The sequence below is a fragment of the Coregonus clupeaformis genome, chromosome 34 (assembly GCF_020615455.1).
Source record: "Coregonus clupeaformis isolate EN_2021a chromosome 34, ASM2061545v1, whole genome shotgun sequence".
Classification (NCBI taxonomy): domain Eukaryota; kingdom Metazoa; phylum Chordata; class Actinopteri; order Salmoniformes; family Salmonidae; genus Coregonus; species Coregonus clupeaformis.
In genome coordinates, this window is record NC_059225.1 from 7137095 (window position 1) to 7164179 (window position 27085).

Here is a 27085-nt window from a genome sequence, read left to right on the forward strand (position 1 = left end):
CGTCTGCCTCGGTATTTCCACTGTCTCCCTAGCCTGTATCCCTTGAGAATTATCAGACAATTATTTATTTTTTTAAGCGTAGTGAGTGTTGCGGGGGAAGACTGTAGGCTACAGTTAACGGGAGTTATTGTGATGCTTAGCGTGTTTTCATGGATTAAACCAGTGTAACATTTTCCACACTTAAAAATATGTTCAGATAGGCTATGTACTATGGGCTATACTATACTGGTCTAATTCTAACTACACATTCATTTGCACATTCATTTGAATTATAGTTATTGTAGAGTGAATCTGGCAAATATTTGTTGAGGTTTAATCAAGTTTATCTCATATGTCCGTGCTTTGAGAAGGGGCTTTTATATGTTATAAGGCATCCTGTTATGATCAAGATGTGATACCGATCATAGTGACAGTTCAGATCATATCTTTCACTAATTCGATTAACCTACACTTCCCTTACAAAATCGCATTTCCACATGTGAAATAACTGTTTGCACATGTTGAGTTTAAATTTCACGTGAAACCATATTTTCACATGCATTAAATGTAATTCACATTTTAACACCACCTTTTTCACATGTGAGAAAATAACATGTTTTCACCTTGTATGCAGTTTCACGTGAAAAACTTTCTATAATAATATAATATGCCATTTAGCAGACGCTTTTATCCAAAGCGACTTACAGTCATGGGTAAGCATGACTGTAAGTGAAAATGTAACTTTCACACCTTCAATTGCAAGTTCACATGTGAAAGTCACATTTCTAGTTTCACATGTAAGAAACATTCACATGTGGTGAAATAGTGTTATTCTTCTCACATGTTGAGAAGGTGGTGTTAACATGTTGCAGTAGCTATGTTATGTAATGTCACTTAGCCTACATGAGTATAATAAATCAAGTGCATTAAAAAACATAATTTCTTACAGTATTTCTTATCCATCCATTCAATGTTACTGCTGCAGGTGCACGCCTCTCTTCTTCATTTGTTGGTAAGGGACCATTGGAAGAAGCCCAGTGAAAAGAACAGAGAAGCTAGCGCTCAGTAAACTCAAGTTAATACACTGAAAACATAAATACATAATCTATACAGCTAAAAACAACAACGCGATGTCAAAACAAGTTGACTTTGAGGTTAAAGAAAGTGTGTTTATCAATTTAGCTGATTTTGCTAACTGTTACTTTGGACAAAATCAAGAAGTCAATGTTCTTGTAATGATGTTTGTATAAAGAAATATTAAATTACAGCTCAGTTTGAGCAAATTATGAAATAGAGAATGAATCATGATTAATCACAGGAAATCCTACTCGATAACATTTTTTTCATCGTTTGACAGCCCTGGTTGACATTAAAATGTGAAAATGCAGATGTGAAAGTGTAGCGGACACGAGTCGCTCGTGATCATGTGATGAGGTAGTCGAAGGTAGCGTTTTCCCCCGTGGTCTAGTGGTCAAGACGTCAGCTTCTCCTGTTGGAGACCTGGGTTCTAATCCTGCCAGTTACAAAAGCACATGTGAAATTTATAATATCACATGTGAAGTGTTGGGACACGTGTCTTAGTTTGCGAAAAATCCATATGGGACTTCGAAATCCATATGGAATCCATATTTGTTCACATGTCTCCGAAAACCACGCGTCTGACTCTGTGAAAATATCTATATTTCCTTTACATGTGAAATCCTTCACGCGATTTGTTCCCACGGGTTTTTCAAGTGTTCATTTCCATTATTTTTTCATGTTTTTGTTGTTGTTGTTGTAAGGCTTTATTTACTCAACTACCATGTGTTGAAAGAAGTGCCTTACAAGTTTGTTAGGTTTTATATTGTATGTTTGTTATACGTAGGCTATAGTTGTGGAGGGAAAGGCCTATGTCCATGGACCGACAGCGATTATACTGATTGTTTCTCTATGTTTCAGGAAAGTTTACGGATATCCCCTCCAATCTAACTGTAAAAGAAGGTCAAAACATTGAAATGGCATGCGCCTTCCAGAGTGGAACCACATCAGTTTACTTGGAGATTCAGTGGTGGTTCATAAGAGCACCAGAAGAACGCAGCAACAGCGAGGAAGATGACGATGACGAAGAGGTAAAGAAAAGGGGGGAAAAAAGCACAGGATTTTTCCATTCTATAAAATACGACGTCTTGCCCCTGCACATTGCAATCATGGCTGCATAGTGGCGCAGTTTCGTATAATCCCATTCCGCACAGACACCTCAGTGAATTCTCGCATGATTGGATTATCATTACCAAGAGCATAGCTCCCATAGCCGTTACAATCCCTAGATTAACCTGTAAGACTCACTGTAATCAACTTTGATAACAGATTGCCACGACATTGCAGTGGGTAAAATAACACTGGTCTGTTTAATCTCAGCCTGTCTTCGCCAAGTGGATTTAACCCAGGGCTAATTTAAGTGACTTGGATATGTAGTCTTGAGGTATGTAGGGCCATTCTGCCAGAGTTAAGGGAACTGATGGTCATTTATCATTGTAGGACCCTCAGAGTCCATGCAGGAAAAAAAGCTTTGCTGACACATTCTTGCAAATTGGCTCATTATAGAAGCCTGAACAGTGTACCGAGACCCTCCTCGACTGGCATTTGTAATGTAGTTCTACACTGGGTAGGTCCTTATGACAGCTTCTCCTTGCAAATCATGATCAGTTACTTTGTGTCTGTGTGTTATTTTGCTCCCTCTATTGAAATGGCTGCTACATTTTAGGGGAGTTTGTCAGTTTGTCATCACTGACATCAAACAGGGAAATGTTTCCTTTGTCAAATGCTCATCTTCCTCGTAGTGAAACACACAATGCAGAGACAGAGGCCTTGTTCTTGGATATCCACATGGCTTTAAAACAGTTATTACTTCTCCATTGTTGTCACCCCATCATGCTAGAACTGCCAAGGCTTTGATCCTTTTGGTCCATCACACTATCTGAATGAGCTATTGTTGCACACCACACCACACCACACCATTGTCGCTCATATGATCTAGTGTTATTTTCATGGCATTTGTTTGAAATGACAAGCAGTGATTTTGTCCTGAGAGGAAAGGGTTTAGACAAAAACAAGCAGAGGTGTCGTGAGGAGGACTATAAAAAGATGCTGCAGAAAACAGTAGAGCTGAGAAAAAGAGTGGAATATAATTCAAAGTGAAACAGCTGCATAGTCCAGTACATGACAACAACACAACAACTGAATCCCACTTAGGATTCAAAGTGAAACAGCTGCATAGTCCAGTACATGACAACAACACAACAACTGAATCCCACTTAGGATTCAAAGTGAAACAGCTGCATAGTCCAGTACATGACAACAACACAACAAATGAATCCCACTTAGGATTCAAAGTGAAACAGCTGCATAGTCCAGTACATGACAACAACACAACAACTGAATCCCACTTTGAAGGGCGATCACGTCCACTGTATCAAAGCGGCATCACAATGTTCGTTCTGTAGCTGTCTGTGAGACACAGTCCCAATGACACTATCACGTGTAGTGGTTGACGGTGCTGGAAGCTCTCTGCTTTGTTTGACTGGGCTAAAATGGTGGTCTACCCCTCTACTCATGCTGAAGAGGGGATTCATCTCTCCGCAAGGCTGGATCTATGGCTATCTGGTTAATCCACACTTCCGCAGAGTAAATCTTTACAATCCCCTTCGCTAGTAATTGTATTTGGTGTGTGATTAAGGGTTGATATAAGTAAAGGAAAACGGGATTTCTCTCTCAAGGTAGCTGTCGTGTCTTCCTGGGTCATTGAAAAAGCCTAAACCCATTGATTGCCGTTGTGTGCCACGGCCTCTCTCAACGAGATAAGATAGTTTCTGTTTTCCTCTCTGTTGAAGACGAAGTGTGAAAGTCACAGACGCGCAGAACGTGTCCTCAGTGAAGACCTGTCAATTTATCAGGTTTGGATCAAGGAACAACAGGTCTTTGTATTCTAATAATAGTAATATGAATCATTTTGGAATGGCTTTGATTAGAATGAGTTTAGACCATCTAATGAAAGCATTTATTTACTGTTTCAGCAGGAAACATCCAATCCATAGCTGTACTCCAGCCTCTTGAGCTGAAGCTACCAACTCCTTCACCGGTCCTCGCTCCTACTGCCCCATTAGCCTTGTACCTTGTCTAGCTCTCGATCCTACTGCCCCATGAGTCGTGTACCCTGTCTGGCCCTCCCCCCTACTTCCCCAGGAGCCTTGTACCCTGTCTGGCCCTCGATCCTACTGCCCCATGAGCCTTGTACCCTGTCTGGTCCTCCCTCCTACTGCCCCATGAGACTTGTACCCTGTCTGGTCCTCGATCCTACTGCCCCATGAGACTTGTACCCTGTCTGGTCCTCGATCCTACTGCCCCATGAGACTTGTACCCTGTCTGGCCCTCGATCCTACTGCCCCATCAGCCTTGTACCCTGTCTGGCCAAAATACACTACATTGCCAAACGTATGTGGACACCTGCTCGTCGAACATCTCATTCTAAAATCATGGGCATTAATATGGAGTTGGTCCCTCCCTTTGATGTTATAACAGCCTCCACTCTTCTGGAAAGGCTTTCCACTAGATGTTGGAACATTGTTGCGGGGACTTGCTTCCATTCAGCCACAAGAGCATTAGTGAGGTCGGGCACTGATGTTGGGTGATGAGGCCTGGCTCGCAGTCGGCATTCCAATTCATCCCAAAGGTGTTCGATGGAGTTGAGGTCAGGGCTCTGTGCAGGCCAGTCAAGTTCTTGCACAACGATCTCGACATACCATTTTTGTATGGACCTCGCTTTGCGCACGGGGGCATTGTCATGCTGAAACAGGAAAGAGCCTTCCCCAAACTGTTGCTACAAAGTTGGAAGCACAGAATCATCTAGAATGTCATTGTATGCTGTATCGTTAAGATTTCCCTTCACTGGAACTAAGGGGCCTAGCCCGAACCATGAAAAACTGTCCCAGACCATTATTCCTCCTCCGCCAAACTTTACAGATGGCAATATGCATTCGGGCAGGTAGCGTTCTCCTGGCATCCGCCAAACCCAGATTCTTATGTTGGACTGCCAGATGGTGAAGTGTGATTCATCACTCCAGAGAACGCGTTTCCTCTGCTCCAAAGTCCAATGGCGGTGAGCTTTACACCACTCCAGCCGATGCTTGGCATTGCGCATGGTGATCTTAGGCTTGTGTGCTGCTGTTCGGCCATGGAAACCCATTTCATGAAGCTCTCGACGAACAGTTATTGGGCTGACGTTGCTTCCACAGGCAGTTTGGAACTCGGTAGTGAGTGTTGTAACCGAGGACAAACGATTTTTACGTGCTACGCGTTTCAGCACTCGACGGTCCCGTTCTGTGAACTTGTGTTGGCCTACCACTTCGCGGCTGAGCCGTTGTTGTTCCTAGACATTTCCACTTCACAATAACAGCACTTACAGTTGACTGGGGCAGCTCTAGCAGGGCAGAGATTTTACGAACTGAATTGTTGGAAAGATGGAATCCTATGACAGTGCCTCGTTGAAAGTCACTGAGCTCTTCAGTAAGGCCATTCGACTGCCAGTGTTTGTCTATGGAGATTGCATGGCTGTGTGCTCGATTTTATACACCTGTCAGCAACGGGTGTGGGTGAAATAGTCGAATCCACTAATTTGAAGGCGAGTCCACATACTTTTGGCCATTAAGCGACAGACACACAGTTGTAATGGATGGAATGTTTCCAGGATCACATGACCACGATGTCAGTGGTGGGGAACAGGTAGTATAGTAAAGTAATTATTCGGTGAGTGCTTATATTTGTCCAATTTCAAATGTGTTTTCTTGCATATTCTAACTCCCCCTTGAAAATGGGGTCATGACCAGCCATTATCAGTTTCACCTGCGGAGCAACTAGGACGAAGCGCTTTGCATAAGGACACACCAGGGATTCAAACTAACGACCTTCCGGTTACTGGCCCAACGCTCTAACCGCTAGACTATCTGCAGGCCCTTGTTCACGTAGATCAGGTCCTGCTTTCCATACGCTTGTCTTTTTCCCTGCTATTTCCACCTAATGGTCAACCCTTATTACAGTGTGTCAATAACATTACTGATTTCTCATTTTGAATGACTCAGTTATTGAGTCAATTAATTTGAAGGGAAGCTTGATGATATAGAGGTGGGTGAGAGAACATGGAGATGTTCTGGAGCGATAAGGATGCAATGGCTCTTGGGAAATAACAAGCTAAATAGCTAAGTATTATCATTATTGGACCAATCAGTCAATGATGAGGGCCCATTGCAGGGAATCATTGCAAAATGTCCTCCAAAAAAAATGAATCGAAACAGATGCCCACAGCACCAGGTGGCTTTCAACACAGAGTTCCGTTAGATACTTATCCTCGTGGCTGGTGTGGTCCCAATAGGTGTTGGAAAGCTGATAGATGTCGTGGATTGCAGATAGAATCTGAATTGAGGTGGTCTGAAGTGGTGTGCGGTCATTTGAACAGAGCCATCTGTATGCGTCCCATGTGCCGCATTCTATCCAGTGTCACTGACAACAGCTAAATCAACACAAAGTTCTTCTGTGGCAGTTAATTGATGGTTGTAAATATATTACTTTGACTAATACCTTTGTGAAAGATGTTGAATAAGGGGGGGGGGGGGGTGTTTTTCTTTATGAGGTTTTTCTTCACTTCAGACCTTGGATGAACGTTGCCTCTCCTTTCTCTGCTTCAACAGGACGTTCCTGTCAAATACTTTGCTACAAATCTTGTACTTTAATAATTTCCTCTCAGGGCTTTTTTGTCAACATGACACATTTTATCTTTCACTCGGGGCCCAATTGGGAGGGTCTTGCGAGCCACTGGGGGGGGGGGCACAGTAACTAACTAGTATGACAGACAGTCCAAGATTGTGAGGATTTCTCTTGTGTAAACCTGCCATGTGTTAGGCCAGATGACTTAGACCAGCTGGAGGAGGTAGCGGATAGTACAGCGATCTCGTTTCCCTGCAGAAACTCAGTGCTCATATCAAGGGTTAGGGTTATTGAGTGCTCTATCCGATGCTTGCATGACCCTGACCAGCGTCCAAAGGGCTTTGATCCAAAGACGCCAAACAGAGGTCGATTTGTAGGAAGGAATATGATTAAGACAGGCTTGCAGAGCAGCACCGAGAGGGATGTCTCCTTGCTTTATGACCATATTTGGTCAGAAAGGAGAACTGCAATTCTCCAGGCATGAGGCACCTCTGACTGAACATGAGCTGGAGAGGAGGCGTCGCCTGGCATGCACAGCAGCATCCTCCAATTCAATGTACTGGATCAAAACAGATTCTCATTTTTTTTGGAAGACATTGGGCGTAGTCAGAGAATGACTAGCAACTCAACGGGACACGAAAGGGAAGAGGGAAAACATTTTTGGCTGCAGGTGTATTCATGTGTACATTCTGTGTTTCTGTGTGTGTGTGTTTGTGTGTGTGTGTGTTTGTGTGTGTGCACTCATACGTGACTAACTGATGTTGTTGAGCCGACATGACAAGTGACACAAATTTGCAAGCGTCAGTACAACACACATAGTTCAAGAGACAACACAAACACCTTTTTCCTTTTGAGTTGCAGAGATAATTTATCTGACAAAGACAGAACCCCTGCAGTTATGTGACATTCTGCTTGTGACCCCTATGGCCATTAGAAACATCAGCAACACTCAAGCGCTATTTCTCCCAAGATCCAGATTGTCTACAGTGATGGAAAGCACAGGCAGGAAAGGGCTTATATGTATCGCATAGGGAAGGGAAATTAAACATGGATTTAGATGATTGGCGGCCCAGGATGCTGGGTTCCAGCGAGGATTACAGGGACAAGGCAGAGATGGAGGTGTAAAGTTATATAGGCTCCAGAACTGCAGTGTGACAGAATCACAATGAGAATCGATGCGAGGAGATGTGTATTTTTCCACTGTATGGATCAATACTAAAGCAAGTTTCGTACTTTAAGATCCTTCTGATATGATATACCGTGTGTTTTCAAATGGCTAGTTCTGTACTTTCAAATGGATTTGAGATGTCAATCGTAAGTCTGCTTCAAAATGACATCTTGATATACACTGAGTGTACCAAATATTAAGAACAGCTTTGTAATATTGACTTGCACACCCCAGCCTCAATTCATCGGGGCATGGACTCTACAAGGTGTCAAAAGCGTTCCACAGGGATGCTGGCCCATGTTGACTTCAACGCTTCCCAAAGTTGTGTCAAGTTGGCTGGATGTCCATTGGGTGGTGGACCATTCTTGATACACACGGGAAACTGTTGAGCGTGAAATACCCAGCAGCGTTGCAGTTCTTGACACAAACCTGTGCGCCTGGCACCTACTACCATAACCAGTTCAAAGGCACTTAAATATTTTGTCTTGCCCATTCACAGTCTGAATGGTACACATACACAATCCATGTCTCAATTGTCTGAAGGCTTAAAAATCATTATTTAACCTCCACGGGATCGGTGTCCCGCATACGGGACGGTTGAGCTAACATGCGCTAATGTGATTAGCATGACTGTTGTAAGCAACAGCCAACTTTCCATGACATAGACATGTCTTATATTGGCAGAAAGCTTAAATTCTTGTTAATCTAACTGCACTTTCCAATTTACAGTAGCTATTACAGTGGAAGAATACCATGCTATTGTTTGAGGAGAGTGCACAACAACAAAAAACGTATCACGGCAACTGGTTTGATACATTCACCTCTGAAGGTAAATAATGTAGTTACATTCAGTAATCTTGCTCTGATTTGTCATCCTAAGGGTACTTGAAAATATATAAATTGACCTATTCGGCACATTTGGGCAGACTTGATACAAAATAGTCCAGTATTGCAATGCTTCACTGGTTCAATCTGAAACGTTTTACACCCACTGCTGCCATCTAGTGGCCATCATCTAAATTGCGCCTAAACTGCAATATTATATTGTGGCCTTTCTCTTGCATTTCAAAGATGATGGAACCATTTTTTTTTTTTTGAAAATGCATGTTTTTTTGGTTTGTATTATCTTTTACCAGATCTAATGTGTTATATTCTCCTACATTATTTTCACATTTCCACAAACTTCAAAGTGTTTCCTTTCAAATGGTATCAAGAATATGCATATCCTTGCTTCAGGTCCTGAGCTACAGGCAGTTAGATTTGGGTATGTCATTTTAGGCGAAAATTGAAAAAAAGGGTCCGATCCTTAAGAGGTTAACTTGTCTCCTCCCCTTCATCTGCACTGATTGAAATGGATTTAACAAGTGACATCAATAAGGGATCATAGGTTTCACCTGGATTCACCTGGTCAGTCTGTCATGGAAAGAGCAGGTGTTCCTAATGTTTTGTACGCTCCCCAAGGGCAAAATGCTTGAAAAAAAAATGTCTGTCACATTTTCTTCTGCCGGTCTTTATTGTAGCTTTTAAGAATATTTCTTCTTATTATTGTACTGATGACATGATATGCAGGCGTAGGCCTCAACATTGTTAAACATACATTGAACCTTGTAATTTATGGATTAAACACACACCAAACTAACTTAGGACATAAAAAGATTGCTGGAGTAATATATTTAAAGTCTCGTGGAGCACTTCTAAGAATCGTATTGAATTTAATTATGTAGATTACACGCTGAGCAGTAGCCTATAACAACCGGCGGTTGTAGGCACATGACTTAAATGTATTTGTTACCTCGTGCCGAGTGGAAAATCTAAATGGATTAGCCCAAATTTCACGAAGTACATTATTGTAATGACATTATTGGGGAAGGTATTAATCATGGGCCTTTCCACAGTAGGAGATCTAAAAAATAATGTTAATAACGATTGGTGGGAGGCTGGAGTGAAGAGTTAAGTAGGGGTAAGGGCCCCTTCTGAGTGACGTTCCAGGATCAGTTTGTCCTTTTAGATTATAAAGAGTCCGATAACATTCACAGAGGTACCTGATCCTAGATCTGAGATGCTTCAGGAATACGGCCCAGCAGTTCTCCCCTACTGAGAGACTGCTGGGCTGGCTGCTCCACTACTGTGATGGGATAAATTAAGAGCCCATTGTGGAGCTTTCCAGATGAATCTCGCGGACGTCCCGACACAAGCGTCAAATAGGTGAGTGTCTGCGTATAAAAAGAGGCTGATTAGATTCAACGTGACCAATCCCCTTGATGTGTGGGATGACATTGACCTTGCCGCTGTGTCAGCCTCCCTCTGCAACACTCCTAGACCTATCTCTCTCTCTCTCTCTCTGTCTTCAAATGAACCTGGAGGGAGGGAGGGAGCAGGGAGGGATGGAGGGAGAGAAAATAGAGAGGGAGAGAAGAGAGGGATTGAGGGAGAGAAAGAGAGAGAGGGAGGGAAGCAGAGAGAAAGAGAGAGCGAGGGATCGAGGGAGAGAGGGATCGAGGGAGAGAGGGAGAGAGAGAGAGAGAGAGAGGGAGAGAGAGAGAGGGCTCCTATATTCTGCATTAATGCAGCTGTCACACAGTTTTGATTCAGTGCATTGATTCTGCCTTTAATTGCTTAGTAGATATTGGTTTGGGGGATATCACAGTAATGTATGGTCCGGCAGAACAGTATGGCACTGATCACACTGTGATATGTAATCATTGTGTCCTTTGTGATGAACAGGAAACGTCCAAGAGAATAGATACTTAGCTGAGCTTGGACTGGAGTGTTACACAGGTCAAAACTCAACCCACATCCCCTCTGACAGTCCCTCCACCTTGACTGAACTGTGCTGCTATGCACCTGTAACCACGCTGCCAACCAGGTTACCAATGTAAATGTAGTCAGAAACCGCCTGGAAGAAACAGCAGTTAGCCGTTATGAGCTTCTTGCTTAACAGTTGGACTCATATTGAGTGCAATTTTCCATGGTGCCTTTGGAGATGAGCGAGCAACAAGAGTTTGGAATTAAGCGCCTAATTAGGACTCCCAGGGAAAATGTATTTACATGACGGATTATCTACATTTCCACTTCTACGACCGAGACACCCCGCCACTTTTGATATCAAGCATTTCAAGGGTACCCGGCCTCGTTTTGTGACACGCGTTTTAAGTCTGACAGAGAAAAAGGCAAAGGACAATATTCAGCAGAAAAAGTTTCTCCTTCGCAGTGATGGAACTTAACCGTGGTGGAAAAAGTGCCCAATTTCATACTTGAGTAAAAGTAAAGATACCTTAATAGAAAATGACTCAAGTAAAAGTGAAAGACCACCCAGTAAAATACTACTTGAGTAAAAGTCTAAAAGTATTTGGTTTTAATTATACTTAAAGAAAAATTCCACCCAAAAACTATATTTTGGTGTTTGTTTCACCAGCAGGACAGAACAGCTACGTCTGGTAAGACGAGGGGTGGGGGTGTGTATCCATTTGTCAATAACAGCTGGTGCACAATGTTTAATATTAAGGAAGTCTCAAGATATTGCTTGCCTGAGGTAAAGTACCTCATGATAAACTGTAGACCACACTATCTACCAAGAGAGTTTTCATCTATATTTTTCGTAGCCGTCTATTTACCACCACAAACCGATGCTGGCGCTAAGATCGCACTCAACGAGCTGTATTATGCCATAAGCAAACAAGAGAATGCTCATCCAGAAGCGGCGCTCCTAGTGGCCGGGTACTTTAATGCAGGCAAACTTAAATCCGTTTTCCCTCATTTCTACCTGCATGTCACATGTGCACCTTGACTCCACACACAAGGCTCTCCCTCGCCCTCATCAATAAGTGCATCGACGAAATCGTCCCCACAGTCATCGTACGTACATATCCCAAACAGAAGCCATGGATTACAGGCAACATCCGCACCGAGCTAAAGGCTAGAGCTGCCGCTTTCAAGGAGTGGGAAACTAATTCGTACGCTTATAAGAAATCCCGCAATGCCCTCAGACTAACCATCAAACAGGCAAAGCGTCAATACAGGACTAAGATTGAATCCTAATACACTGGCTCTGACGCTCGTCGGATGTGGCAGGGATTGCAAACTATTACGGACTACAAAGGGAAGCCCAGCCGCGAGCTGCCCAGTGACGCGAGCCTTCCAGATGAGCTAAATGCCTTTTATGCTCGCATCGAGGCAAGCAACACTGAGGCATGTATGAGAGCACCAGCTGTTCCGGACGACTGTGTGATCATGGTCTCCGTAGACGATGTGAGCAAGACCTTTAAACTCTTAAGGATCGGACCCTTTTTTTCAATTTTCTTCTAAAATGACATACTCAAATCTAACAGCCTGTAGCTCAGGACCTGAAGAAAGGTTATGCATATTCTTGATTCCAATTGAAAGGAAACACTTTTGAAGTTTGTGGAAATGTGAAAATAATGTAGGAGAATATAACACATTAGATCTGGTAAAAGATAATACAAACAAAAAAACATGCGTTTTCTATTTATTTTTTTGTTCCATCGTCTTTGAAATGCAAGAGCAAGGCCACAATATAATATTGCAGTGTAGGCGCAATGTATATTTTGGCCACTAGATGGCAGCAATGTGTGTGTAAAGTTTCAGATTGATCCAGTGAAGCATTGCAGTACTGGACTATTTTGTATCTGTGGGACCCTTAGGATGAGGAATCAGAGCAATATTACTGAATGTAAGTACACTATTTATCTTCAGAGGTGAAGGTATCAAACCGGTTGCCATGATACGTTTTAAGTTGTTGTGCACTCTCCTCAAACAATAGCATGGTATTTTTCACTGTAATAGCTACTGTAAATTGGACAGTTCAGTTTGATTAACAGGAATTTAAGCTTTCTGCCCATATAAGACATGTCTATGTCCTGGAAAGTTTGCTGTTACTTACAACATTCATGCTAATCACATTAGAGCACGTTAGCTCAAGAGTCCCATATACGGGACACCGATCCAGCAGAGGTTAAACAGGTCAACATTCACAAGGCCGCAGGGCCAGATGGATTACCAGGACGTGTACTCAGAGTATGCACGGACCAACTGGCAAGTGTCTTCACTGACATTTTCAACCTCTCCCTGACTGAGTCTGTAATACCTAAATGTTTCATGCAGACCACCATAGTCCCTGTGCCCAAGAAAGCGAAGGTAACCTGCCTAAATGACTACTGCCACGTAGCACTCAGTAGCCATGAAGTGCTTTGAAAGGCTGGTCATGGCTCACATCAACACCATCATCCCGGAAACCCTAGACCCACTCCAATTCGCATACTGTCCCAACAGATCCACAGATGACGCAACTCAATCTCAATCACACTCCACACTGCCCTTTCCCAACTGGACAAAAGGAACACCTATTTGAGAATGCTGTTCATTGACTACAGATCAGCGTTCAACACCATAGTGCCCACAAAGCTCATTACTAAGCTAAGGACCCTGGGGCTAAACACCTCCCACTGCAACTGGATCCTGACGGGCCGCCCCCAGGTGGTAAGGGTAGCCAACAACACATCTGCCAAGCGGACTCTCCACACAGGGGCCCCTCAAGATTGCGTGCTTAGTCCCCTCCTGTACTCCCTGTTCACCCACGACTTCGTGGCCAAGCACGACTACAACACCATCATTCTGTTTGCTGACGACACAACAATGGTTGCCCTGATCACAGACAACGATGAGACAGCCTATAGCAAGAAGATGAGAGACCTGGCAGTGTGGTGCCAGGATAACAACCTCTCCCTCAATGTGAGCAAGACAAAGGAGCTGATCAAGGTCTACAGGAAAAGGAGGGCCGAACACGCCCACATTCACATCAACAGGGCTGTAGTGGAGCAAGTCGAGAGTTTCAAGTTTCTTGGTGTCCACATCACCAACAAATTATCACGACAACACGCTTTCCCCCTCAAAATACTGAAAAGATTTGGCATGGGTCCCCAGATCCTCAAAATGTTCTACAGCTGCACCATCGAGAGCATCCTGACCGGTTGCATCACCACCTGGTATGGAAATTGCTTGGCAATCGGCCATAAGGCGCTACAGAGGGTAGTGCGTACGGCCCAGTACATTACTGGGGCCAAGCTTCCTGCCATCCAGGACATTAATACTAGGCATGTCAGAGGAAGGCCCAAACATTTTTAAAATACTCCAGTCACCAAAGTCATAGACTGTTCTCTCTGCTACCGCACGGCAAGCGGTACCGGAGCGCCAAGTCTAGGTCCAAAAGACTCCTTAACAGCTTCACCCCCAAGCCACAAGACTGCTGAACAATTAATCAAATGGCCACCCAGACTATTTACATTGACCCCCCCCTTTTGTTTTTTACACTGCTGCTACTCGCTGTTTATTATCGATGCATAGTCACTTTACCCCTACCTACATGTACAAATTACCTCGACTAACCTGTATCCCCGCACATTGACTCGGTACCGGTACCCCCTGTATGTTGCCTCGTTATTGTTATTTTATTGTGTTACCTGTGAACAGGCCGTGGCTCGGGTGGTTGATGTCCTTGATGATCTTTTTGGCCTTTCTGTGACATCGGGTGCTGTAGGTGTCCTGGAGGGTAGGCAGTGTGCCCCTGGTGATGTGTTGGGCAGACCGCACTACGCTCTGGAGAGCCCTGCGGTTGCAGGCGGTGATACAGCCCCACAGGATCCTTTCAATTGTGCGTCTGTAAAAGTTTGTGAGGGTCTTATAGGCCAAGCCGAATTCCTTCAGCCTCCTGAGGTTGAAGAGGCGCTGTTGCGCCTTCTTCACCACACTGTCTGTGTGGGTGGACCATTTCAGATTGTCAGTGATGTGTACGCCGAGGAACTTGAAGCTTTCCACCTTCTCCACTGCGGTCCCGTCGATGTGGATAGGGGCATGCTCCATCTGCTGTTTCCTGAAGTTCACGATCAGCTCCTTCGTTTTCTTGAAGGTTGAGGGAGAGGTTATTTTTCTGGCACCACTCCGCCAACGCCCTCACCTCCTTCCTGTAGGCTGTCTCATCATTGTTGGTAATCAGGCTTACTACTGTTGTGTCGTCTGCAAACTTGATGATTGAGTTGGAGGCGTGCGTGGCCACACAGTCATGGGTAAACAGGGAGTACAGGAGGGGGCTGAGCACACACCCCTATGGGCCCCCCGTGTTGAGGATCAGCGAAGTGGAGGTGTAGTTTCCTACCTTCACCACCTGGGGGGTTGCTCGTCAGGAAGTCCAGGACCTAGTTGCACAGAGCGGGATTCAGACCCATGGCCCGAGCTTAATGATGAGCTTGGAGGGTACTATGGTGTTGAAGGCTGAGCTATAGTCAATGAACAGCATTCTTACGTAGGTATTCCTCTTGTCCAGATGGGATAGGGTAATGTGCAGTGCGATGGCGATTTAATCGTCTTTGGATCTATTGGGGCAGTAAGCAAATTGTAGTGGGTCCAGTGTCAGGTAAGGTACAAAATGGGTACCCCAGAATTTCTGGCTGAAGAAAAATGGGTTCCCCGCTGAAAAAGTTTGAATACCACTGGGCTAGCGGGCTAGAGGGCTAATTTCCACCCCTGCTGCTTCGTCACTTACATTTTCTTTATTTTGTTTGCTCAACAGACATACACCAAAACCATCTATGATACATCATGTATCTGTTCTCAAGGACACAGTTGGGGTTTTCTTAGCTGTCTGGAATTCAGGGTCAATGTTAGAGCAAAATAAATGTCTACTTTGGAGAGTGGGAGAAGAGAGTAACCACTTTCGGTGAGTGAAACAAGTAATTTCAGGCTGTCAATCATAGAGCAGAACAGATATCTATATATTTGAGGGGTAGAGGTTTCAAACACCCATGCACCCCTGGTTCTCTTACTGAAAATATGTAGAGAGATATGGTGACAGGCTATGTGATGTGGTTGTGTAATGGATTTAAACACATTCTATATGTGGATACACCCTACTGTTAGGTTGGCTTTACATGACACAAAACAGTGGGAGTTACAGGATACAGTGTTATTGGTATTGTTGAGTTGAAATGGGTGTATTTGTTTCCAGCCGGGTTCTCTTCAATTTAATTCCATTCAATATGATTGTATCAATCCCCTGAAGGGGAGTTTGTAATCAAAATGATTATTATCAGTCCAGGAAATATACTTTAGTAATTAGTGCACTTCTATTATATTGGATTGCTTGTTTCTCATCATTGGTAAGGCTCTGGTGTTATTGGATGTTTGAGGCAAAATTTTACCTGAACTGAGTCTGCATTGCATTCTCATTGTTATTGTATTTTTATTTACTGGTATGGGAACACCTGCACCTGTTTGAGTGTGCCAAGAACTGCAATGCTGCTGGGTTTTTCACACTCAACAGTTTCCGTGTGTATCAAGAATGGTCCACCACCCAAAGGACATCCAGCCAACTTGACACAACTGTGGGACGCATTGGAGTCAACATGGTCCAGCATCCCTGTGGAACGCTTTCCACACCTTGTAGATTCCACGCCCCGACGAATTGAGGCTGTTCTGAGGGAAAAAGAGGGTGCACTCAATATTAGGAAGGTGTTCCTAATGTTTTGTACACTCAGTGTATGTTACATTGTATGAGGCTTACTGTATCAACTTCAAAGCATGTATGCATTCCCTGGAAATTCTGGAAAGACACTGCATTGTCCCAGAATATAGGAGCCCTCTCTCTCTCTCTCTCTCTCTCTCTCTCTCTCTCTCTCTCTCTCTCTCTCTCTCTCTCTCTCTCTCTCTCTCTCTCTCTCTCTCTCTCTCTCTCTCTCTCTCTCTCTCTCTCTCTCTCTCTCTCTCTCTCTCTCTCTCTCTCTCTCTCTCTCTCTCTCTCTCTCTCTCTCTCTCTCTCTCAACTTTCCATTTCCTAAAAAGGGTCTATTGCATAAAGCGGTACATATCCATCAATGATTTTGACTTAAATACCTCAATATGTTTTTAATGGTTGATTGATGTGCTAATTTACTTCCATCAAATTGGATAATAGCATAAAGTGACTCTTATTAGACTGTGCATATTAAAGTTAGCTTCATAATTACAGTGATTATTCAACATGAATGTGAATAATGTATTTTTTGTTATATAAATACTAAGGGTGTTTCAATGCCCAGAGTCAGTGAGGAGATCTTTAGTATATAGAAAAGGTAGCAAAAGTGTTCTTTCAACATTTCTCCATGGAAATCTGGAGGTCTTCTATAAGTTATTTTGTAAGATGTTGGTCTTCCTGATATGAGTTCCTATCTGTCTGTTTGGGTTCCCAAAGGCTTACTTTCATCTCCTGTCTTTTTCTCCACTGTGAGTCATAACACACAGCCTCTGCCAAATTCTGAAAGGCCAAAGCTTTTCTATAACATACATTTTTCCTATACATTTCAACAGAGATGGCATTTGACGGTTGGTGATGGTGGTGCCGGGTCCTTGGAACCGTACTGTTGACCCTGGCACTCACCTTCACCGTTTCTCAGAATATCTCTGATGAAGAAGAGGAGAAGAGAGGAAGGAAGTCACGATTAAACTGTTGATTCAGCGAAAGAGTGTAAAACCGAGTGACGGAAGGGATTTGAAATATTGAATTTACTTTGAACCAGTTTCACATTGAAAATTGGACGTGCTTGTGCATCAAATGTGATTGTCAAACCCCCTTCATGGATCTTGATTTATTCTTGTATTCCCACGGCACTTTGTCACTCAAGTCTCATAATGATTCTTATGTATTAAACATGCTTCAATTGTTTCCACAGTACTTCACAATTTTTCATAATAACCTACTTTAAATTGACATTACGCCTCCCGCTTCCATATTGTCTGCCTCTGTCTGTCTCCTAATTTGTAACAGCTCTCCCTTTCTTCTGTCGCAGAGATGGATAGGACTGCCATCCTGAAATAAAACTGACCAATCAATTGATTTTCTATATTCTCCAGTAAACATTTGTAACTCATTTCAGGAAACTAGGCATATGTCGCGGGTCACTACTTCACAGGAGAGCCATTTGAACGTAAACTTCTTTAAACCAAAATACGTTTTTTGGCAGAAATGCCTTCTGGAACATGTAAACTTTCATGTGCCTTAATAACAAACTTGCATGCCATCTGTAAATACGAATACAATTGTTACATTTTAGTTGGTTAAGCCACAGAAAAAGACAGCAACCTTCCCCCTAGCCATGATTGGTTGAGATAATGAGTGGGCTGGACATGCCGAGAGAGTTCGGATTGGTGTGCCATATAGAGGGCTTCTGTCTATTTGAGCTGGTCAGTATGTGTAGGTAATCCTGTCTAACACGACTTTTAAAAAATGTATTGTGTAGTAGAGCTGCATAAGTGTTGCTCTCCACTTTCTGGAGGATCAAGTTTTGAAATCAGTGGAATTAGAGTATGATAGCTAAAGAGATGGAGAAAACACCTGTCTCCAGATTACATCTTCAAACTAAGGGCAACCATAGCATCCGTGACAGGGAGACGCGTCCATCATGCATGATGTATACGGGTACGCTAGTCTAGCTAGCTACATTTTCAGATATTACACGTTTCATATTTTGACAGAAAGTGGTTTAATTTCAAGTTAAAGTGTAATGTTAGCTAGCTAGCTAACGTTAGATGGCTGGCTCACTAGGTAACGTTACATGTATGATCTTATTATTCTTATCTCAGAGCCATTTGCTTAGCTAGTCAGAGCCTAACGTTAGCTAGCTAACATTGAACCTGGTTGGTTAGCTACCTGCAGATTCATGCAGGGTAGTAACGTCATGAGGGATTATGGGACATTATTTAGCTAGCTAGCTAGCTAGCTAGCTACATGTCTTAACTAAAGACTCCACTATGCAAGTAACCATTTCGGGTGCATTTGTAAATCTAGTCTGAGTATGCTAGAGTGCAGAATAACTGATGAATTTACGAACGCACAACACCCGTTGAATATGGATGGTGTCAGTAAACAAAAAAGAGTAATTCAATTGTTGCCAGCAGCACAGTTACAGTCACCAACGCTCTGGATAACATGAAAACAGCCTAACCAGCTCTGCTAGGGCGAGTAAAATGGTCAGTGAGAGAACATCCCACTGACCATTTTACTCGCCCTAGCAGAGCTGGTTAGGCTATTTTCATGTTATCCAGAGGTAAACAATTAATTATAATCCCAATTTTGTGTCTGGAAGTAGATAGCAAGCTAGCCAATGTTAGCCAGTTAGCTTGGTTGCTTGACTGCCGTTGTGCACTCTGAACGCTTTGAGTGCGAAACGAGATGGATGGGGCTAAAGCTTAAGATGGTGTGAACGATGCTGAATGGGTGTAGACTAAGAAGAGCTCTTCACTAGGTACCAAAACATTCAAAGGCCATTTTCTCAAAAGTGAGATTACAAGTTTATCAACTTTCAAAGCAGAATTACTTTCCCATTGTTCCCTTAAATGCAGTGTATGATATACCACTTGGTAGCTCTGTGTCTCTGCTTTTATCCAATGTAAAAAAATATATATATATTCAAATGTTGCTACATAAAACCGATTCAAGGCGGTCGGTCACATTTGTTCAAGTTAAACTGCAGTTGACATTGTGTCCCATTCTCTGTTCATACATTCACATGTTCCTTGTCAGTAGTTTGGTGTGTGTTGAGGGTGGGGGAGTGATCTATGATGTCACTAACAAGAGGAGAACTCAAAATCTGTGGGGATTGGAGAACTTCCTCCATACCTCTACTTGTATGGGAACTGATTGGACTTCTATATGACGACATTGCTGATTAGAGTGAGAGGTTTGATGATGTACTTTGAGAAACCACCACGGTCTCACGCTTGATTCTTTTTAAATTGTGACACTTCTACAGTTTGCCAAGGTGGTGTGGGTGTTGTGAAGCTAGACAAGACTAGGGTGCCACAAGAGGCTTTGAAGCCATTTTTTTGAAAATTCTTTAAACGTAATCTTGTCTTCTGTTTCCACACTGGAAGCGTCTGAAGGGCTGAGTAGGAGTTCCTTCCTCCACAAGCCTCAGCTTTTCTTTTTGCTCTGCCTTTTCTTTTTTTCCACATTTACATTTTCTTGTGTGTCTAAACAGCACTGAACTGCTCAAATTATTACTTTACACTATTTACAGTGTGATTCAAGTATGAAAATAAAAATAAAAATAAAATAAATGCCCCTGTAAGTCGCTCTGGATAAGAGCGTCTGCTAAATGACTAAAATGTAAATGTAAGTTTATCTCAAAGTCTCTCGTTTCACGAGTCCTGTGCGGTGATAACTTATGCAGATTTAACACAAACAGCACACCAAAAATGTATGCACTGCAATCACGAGCAGCAGTATTCTCATTTTGGATTACATGTTGTTCTGTCTATTAAAAATATGTGCTATTTTGGACACCTATACACACTTGGAGGGCTGTTTAGCTGACTGAAGCCGAGTCCTACACTCTCTCTCATATTGGGAGATGCTTCAGTTCATCTATTATACAGGTAATTACCATTGCAGCATCTGACACTTGACCAATGGCAGTGGAGCCTTTCCCGCTCTTTCCATGTGAGAAGAACTCAAGAACACGATTGCAGTGGCAATAATTAACATTAACAACAGATGTCGGGCCATAACGTCTTGAGCGCCCACTCAAGAGTCAGTGAGCTTTGTAATTAGCGAGCACTTGCAAGGCAGCATGGGGTTTTATGTTCTCCAACTTAACACACTCTAACGTTATTATTGGGAACTTGATGTTATCGCGAAGGACTTGTTTAAAGGGGCAGAGATTTTGTAGAGAAAGTTCACTTGTAGTTCCCAAAACAAATGTAAAACTGGCACACTTCCATATTAGGACAATGAATCAAGATCAATTGTTGTCTTTCTAAGTGTGTGTTTTTTGCATGTGATTTGGATTTAAAGTTGTTCATAACCAGCAACTTGAAGAAGACACACTGCTGTGCACAGGGCTTCTACTTTTCAAATCAAATAAAAATTAATCTGTCACGTGCACAGGATACAGCAGGTGTAAACGCTATAGTAAAATGCTTACTCGCAAAATCTTTTCACCAATTTTTTTGGGATAATAAACCCTAACTTGTTGCCTTTAAGTCAACTGTTACCAAATGGCTGATAATAAACTCTAACCGGTTGCCTTTAAGTAAAGTGTTACCGAAAGTGAATCTACATCCAAGTTGACTGTGGTTTATCTGGTTGTTGGCTTGGGCAGCCTCTAGTAACGGAATCGTTTATCTAGTTGTTGGCTTGGGCAGCCTCTAGTAACGGAATCGTTTATCTGGTTGTTGGCTTGGGCAGCCTCTAGTAACGGAATCGTTTATCTGGTTGTTGGCTTGGGCAGCCTCTAGTAACGGAATCGTTTATCTGGTTGTTGGCTTGGGCAGCCTCTAGTAACGGAATCGTTTATCTGGTTGTTGGCTTGGGCAGCCTCTAGTAACGGAATCGTTTATCTGGTTGTTGGCTTGGGCAGCCTCTAGTAACAGAAGTGCATTGTTCCTCACTTCTCCAGACAGTGAGAGTGGAATAACTTGTTGAGCTCAAGGGCCTTAGGCCAGCTCTTGAAGGATGAGAGAGTGAGTCTTGTTGTTGCAGCTGATCTCATGATCTGATTGGTTTTTAAATCAAGGCTGCTTATTGATTGCCTCTAATTAGCCTATAGAGATAATAGCCTATTGCCTATAGACAATAACTTAAGGATCATAACAGCCTGTAGTCCATCATAATGACATATGCCAGACGATCGTAATGATGGGTGGAAGTGCAGTGCAGGTCTATATCTCAATGTAAATGATACCATTCTTCTCTTCTGACATTCATTTGGTTGCAAGGACCTGGGCAGCCCCTTGCTTTATGCACAGTAATTGCGGGACACATTTTACAAGAAGTCAATTTCAGTTTGCATGAAGAATGGCAGTGTGTCATGGTGGAGGGTTTTTGTAATAAAGAGACAAGAGATTGAAACTGAGTGTGTGGAGCTCAGAGGCAGCCAGGCGTAGAAAAATGAAATATAAATGGGAAAATAATGGAGCTTTTGTTTCTTAGTGTCACTGCAAACTTTTGCATCACGGTCAAAATACGTTAATTCACTCTAAAGAACACTTGTAAATTAAAACAGAACACATTTGCAGACAAAAGGGTATCATTATTGATGAAAACAGGCATTCTAAGACTGCGAGTCTGTTTCCCATTTTAAGAAACAAGCTGTTCTGTTACACTCAACCTGCGGATAGGCTAACACTTGTGTACATTTTAATAGATTTCTCTCATTATGAAATCAACACATTTCCGTGACAGTTAAATGTCTGATGACACACAACGCCAGTTTGCAAGTGGCCTATACATGTCTAATACGCTTCCTGATAAATGCCTGGATTCTGAATTAATATTGAAAATTAAGTTAATTGCATTTGTACAAGGCTAAATGACTAATGGAGTTCCACAATTAAATGCCCAGCATATTTATGGTTCGCAAAGCCATGGTAAATTCACTAGACCCAATTGGGATAAAGTACCCTGTAAAGCTGTGATCCAGGACTGAACTAGAGAGATAGGCTCCAATCTCTTTCTGCTGGACCTATTCTTTGTTCATTGATGGTTAGATGACTGTCAGAGTAGTTCACATTCTACAGTACGTTCACTCTAAGACATGAGTCTGAATGTAGAGGGAAACCAGCAAGGCAGATGTGAATGGATGTCTTTCTTTAAGAAGATTATCCATCCCAGAATGGTTGTCTTTCTTTTAGAAGATTATCCATCCCAGAATGGATGTCTTTCTTTTAGAAGATTATCCATCCCAGAATGGATGTCTTTCTTTTAGAAGATTATCCATCCCAGAATGTATGTCTTTCTTTTAGAAGATTATCCATCCCAGGTGATTTATATGTACTCTACAAGGAGTCAATAGTCTAATCAGGGGACAGTTTGTAAACAAAAGATTGAGATAGATGACTTTGGTCAAATCAATGCCGAAGCCCCACCAATTCTCTTGACATCATCATCCACAGTTGTCTATTAATAGTACTGATCACAGTTTGGCAGAAAGTATTCTATTGGAAGTAATGGCTTCTCGTAAGTCATTATCTACTTGACAGAAAACTCTCTAGTTCAGATGTTGTAGCTCCTGTACCTTTTCTACCTTATTTCAAGTCTCCCGTGGAGCCGACAGCTTTCAACTCCTCTGAAGGTGTTTCTTTAATGGACTGGTTTGAAAGATGCTCTGCTGCACTGCTCAGGCCTGTCGTCAGCACACTTTCCCGGGAATAAGTCCATTTGGCCTTCGATGAAGATTAGATAAATTATACCCTCTGAAAATCAATGCCCAGTCCATGATGTAGGCTTTGGGCCAGAATACTGCCACCAGAGCCAGGATGTGGGCATGTTCAACCTGAAGCTGTGTCCCTTTTTGATATCTCTGTGTTTTCACTTCATTGAGAGTCTACTATTTGAAGGTTTGTTTTGGGTATAAAGACACCAGACATTATGTTTCATTACCCTGTCGGGTGAACACTGTCTTTTTTTTTTTAGGTGATGATTTAGAGTTATTGCCGGTTCAATGTAATTTATGAGTAATAATTTGTTGCAGTCAGTTGTCAATTTGTCAAAGAGTATAAACATTCTGTTTCATACTGTTTCTTATGACTGAAAATTGAAATAACTTTTTATTTCATTGATCCTTTTCACAAAGCTTTTCATAGATTCTAAATGTACAGAATGGGGGACAAAATAGGTTTTCCTTCATTTTAGCCGATATTGGTATGTCTTTGCTGCTTATCGATGTAGCTATCAAACATTTATAGCCATCCATGGATGACGCTGCATTTACACCCAAAGTGTGCTTTTGAGTGCACCGTACTCAAGGAATGCCAGAGGCGTTCTGACTAGTTATATTTCCTCCTCGAGCATTTGTTAGTGTCACACTCTTAGAGACCCACAGTGCACTGCTGTCCACTTTTCAAACGTCTTTTCAGCTTTGTCCCTGTTTTTTTAAGAGTATTTTTGTTTTCTCTGTTTTCTTAGATGGAAGTGATACCAGAGCCGGATCCAGACGACGAAGGGACTAAAATAAGTGTAAGTTACTACATGTACAGAATGTGTTTGGTGTCCATATTAGGACATCAAATCAAATCAAATGTATTTACATTGGCAGATGTCACAAAGTGCCTATACAGAAACCCAACCTAAAACCCCAAACAGCAAGCAATGCAGATGTAGAATATGGACACCATAAGCTTGTGACGGCATAAGTATGGACACACAAAACCATCACCATGTGCATGTTACCGTTGTGTCGTTACATGGTTCTCTGTACTGCACCACTGTTCGCACCTGCATCGTTCACTGAACACCTCTACATCTCCCTACAGACGGTGAAGGTACAGGGAAACGACATCTCCCACAAACTGCAGATCTCCAGGGTGGGGAAGAGTGACGAGGGCCTGTACGAGTGCAGAGTCACCAACGCCAACTACGGAGAGCTGCTGGAGTACAAGGTCCAGGCCTACCTGAAGGTGAACAGCACCCGGCCCCGCATCAGACCGGCCAAGAAGACATCGCCCCTGTCCCACCTGACAGCAGATAAGAAGCCCCGCAGCAAGACAGGCGCCACAGCAGCACAAGACAGCATGAGCACCGACCTGAAGGTTCGCTCTACCTCCAGCTCTCAGACGTCATCAGCCAAGACAATCAAACAGAGTTCAGGTGAGATAACGCCGCCAGAGACTCTTCGGGTTCCGGTACTCGCAGTTTGATGTTTCATGGAATTTATGTGGACTTAATCATCAGCCAATCCATCTATCAAATTTTTTTTGTCTTTTTTTTTGCCTGTATGTCAGTCTGTCTGTTTCTCTACCTGTCCATCTGCCTGTATGTCAGTTTGTCTGTTTCTCTACCTGTCCATCTGCCTGTATGTCAGTCTGTCTGTTTCTCTACCTGTCCATCTGCCTGTATGTCAGTCTGTTTGTTTCTCTACCTGTCCATTTGCCTGTATGTCAGTCTGTCTGTTTCTCTACCTGTCCATCTGCCTGTATGCCAGTCTGTCTGTTTCTCTACCTGTCCATCTTCCTGTATGTCAGTCTGTCTGTTTCTCTACCTGTCCATCTGCCTGTATGTCAGTCTGTCTGTTTCTCTACCTGTCCATCTGTCTGTATGCCTTTCAGTCCAGGCTGCAAAGATTTTTCACATTGCCGTACCAGTAAACCATGGCAATTTTTTGCCAAGTAGGAATTCAGTGAATTCTGCATGACGTACCTGTGCAGAGAAGACCAATGTGTCAGCTCTAGTTAACTCACAGTTTGCGTACATTGAAGCTCTTAGATCACTTCATTAAAATATAATACATGTCCCAGAAGTGAGATGGACCAAAAGGCCTTCACAACTTTGTTTAAACTATGTGGCAAGTCGCCAACCCATTCTGGGAAAATAACTATACTGAACAAAAATATAAATGCAACATGCAACAATTTCAAAGATTTTACTGAGTTACAGTTCATAGAAGGAAATCAGTCATTAGGCCCTAATCTATGGATTACACATGACTGGGCAGGGGCACAGCCATGGGTGGCCTGGGAGGGCATAGGCCCACCCACTAAGGAGGCAGGTCTACCCACTGGGAAGCCAGGCCCAGCCTATCAGAGCGAGTTTTTCCCCACAAAAGGGCTTTATTACAGACAGAAACATTTCTGGGATCTTTTATTTCAGATCATTGAAAATGGGACCAACATTTGTTTATATTTTTGTTCAGTATACTTTCATACCAATTTCCCAAAATGATCATACAACTTCAAACACACAGAAGATCGAATACCCCTGTGTCCTATCCGACATGGCTGAGTGTTGGACTACACAGAGAACGGGGAACATTGGTGAAATGGGTGAATGACACCTAGCTGCAGTGCCATCTGGTACCACCAAATCCCAGCAGGGATTTTCTAGACAAATCAGACTGTTATCGTATTTCTTCAGTAGGCCACAGCCACAGCCAGCGCCATCATGTAGGCAGATAGATGGCGCAAGGCCAGCTCTCTCCTAATCTCAGTTTCCCCAGAATTTTAGTCTTTGGGAATTTGGTCAGCTTTGTGATTAACATCTGGGTCTATACTTGTAGGAAACTCTCAGCCAAAGTACACCCCCTTCCAATTCGTGTGTGCACATGCGCAAAACACTCGAACCCGAAAGACAGTTTAAGCACTTCCTCCACCCAATCCTGATAGGTCCATAATAATCAGTGACGAAAACCCAAAGACCGGAACTAATGCTGCTCCTTATCTCACGCATCCCATTCAGTCCCGGCAGATTCTTCGGTCTACATACAGAATCTGGCCACGGGAGATTACCCATGGCCTGGGTGATGCACCCTCCCTCAGGGTGATGCACCCTCCCTCAGGGTGATGCACCCTCCCTCAGGGTGATGCACCCTCCCTCAGAGTGATGCACCCTCCCTCAAGGTGATGCACCCTCCCTCAGGGTGATGCACCCTCCCTCAAGGTGATGCACCCTCCCTCAAGGTGATGCACCCTCCCTCAGAGGTCACTCACTCTGCCCTGCATTCCATTAGACAAAATATTGATTAAACTAGAGACTCAGTTAGACTGTACCGGTCCCCCCCCCTGTATATAACCTCCCTACTGTTATTTTATTTTACTGCTGCTCTTTAATTATTTTCTTAAAATTTTTTTTTGCTTAACACTTTTTTTATTTGACTTTTGATTTTTTTTAAACTGCATTGTTGGTTAAGGGTTTGTAAGTAAGCGTTTCACTGTATGTCTACACATGTTGTGTTTCGGCGCATGTGGCAAATACAATTTGATTTGATTTGATTTGACTGTAACGCTTGATAGTGGACCAGGTGACGTTACCATGCACAACTCAAAGCCATTTGAGGCCTGTTATAGTAACAGTAAAAGTACCTGGTGTAGTATTTTAGTTGTGCTCATGTTTTAGCCTTATTTATTCAATCCAGAGTTTGGTTGTGACAATTCATGTTTTTTTTTTAAAAAGCTTTTCCTGTGATACACTTTTTAAATGTTTCTCTAAGAATTACATTTCGGCTATATTCAGGGGTGTGATAATGTTTTAAGGTGGGGCTAGCATGGGATGGTGTGAGATATCCACTGCAAATCATCAGTGCAGTCTCCATCGGCAGTGCAGCGTAGCCCACCCTCCAAGTCTGTGAGCTGATTAATGATTCTCCATGCGGAGGATGTTTTGGCCTAGCGAGATTGCTGCTCCTCTGTGGTGCTCCTGTTCACTTGATCACCCCGGGCCAAATTAAA

At 42.9% G+C, this 27085-nt stretch overlaps 1 protein-coding gene across 1 annotated transcript in view; it reads left to right on the forward strand.

Moving 5' to 3' along the window:
* LOC121549605 (V-set and transmembrane domain-containing protein 2A-like) overlaps positions 1-27085 on the forward strand; it is a 29588-nt gene that overhangs the window by 898 nt on the left and 1605 nt on the right. The window contains exons 2-4 of the mRNA XM_041861394.2: positions 1918-2087; positions 23832-23882; positions 24179-24512. Of these exons, the coding sequence (XP_041717328.1) occupies positions 1918-2087; positions 23832-23882; positions 24179-24512 (555 nt within the window). The remainder of the gene's footprint in view (positions 1-1917; positions 2088-23831; positions 23883-24178; positions 24513-27085) is intronic.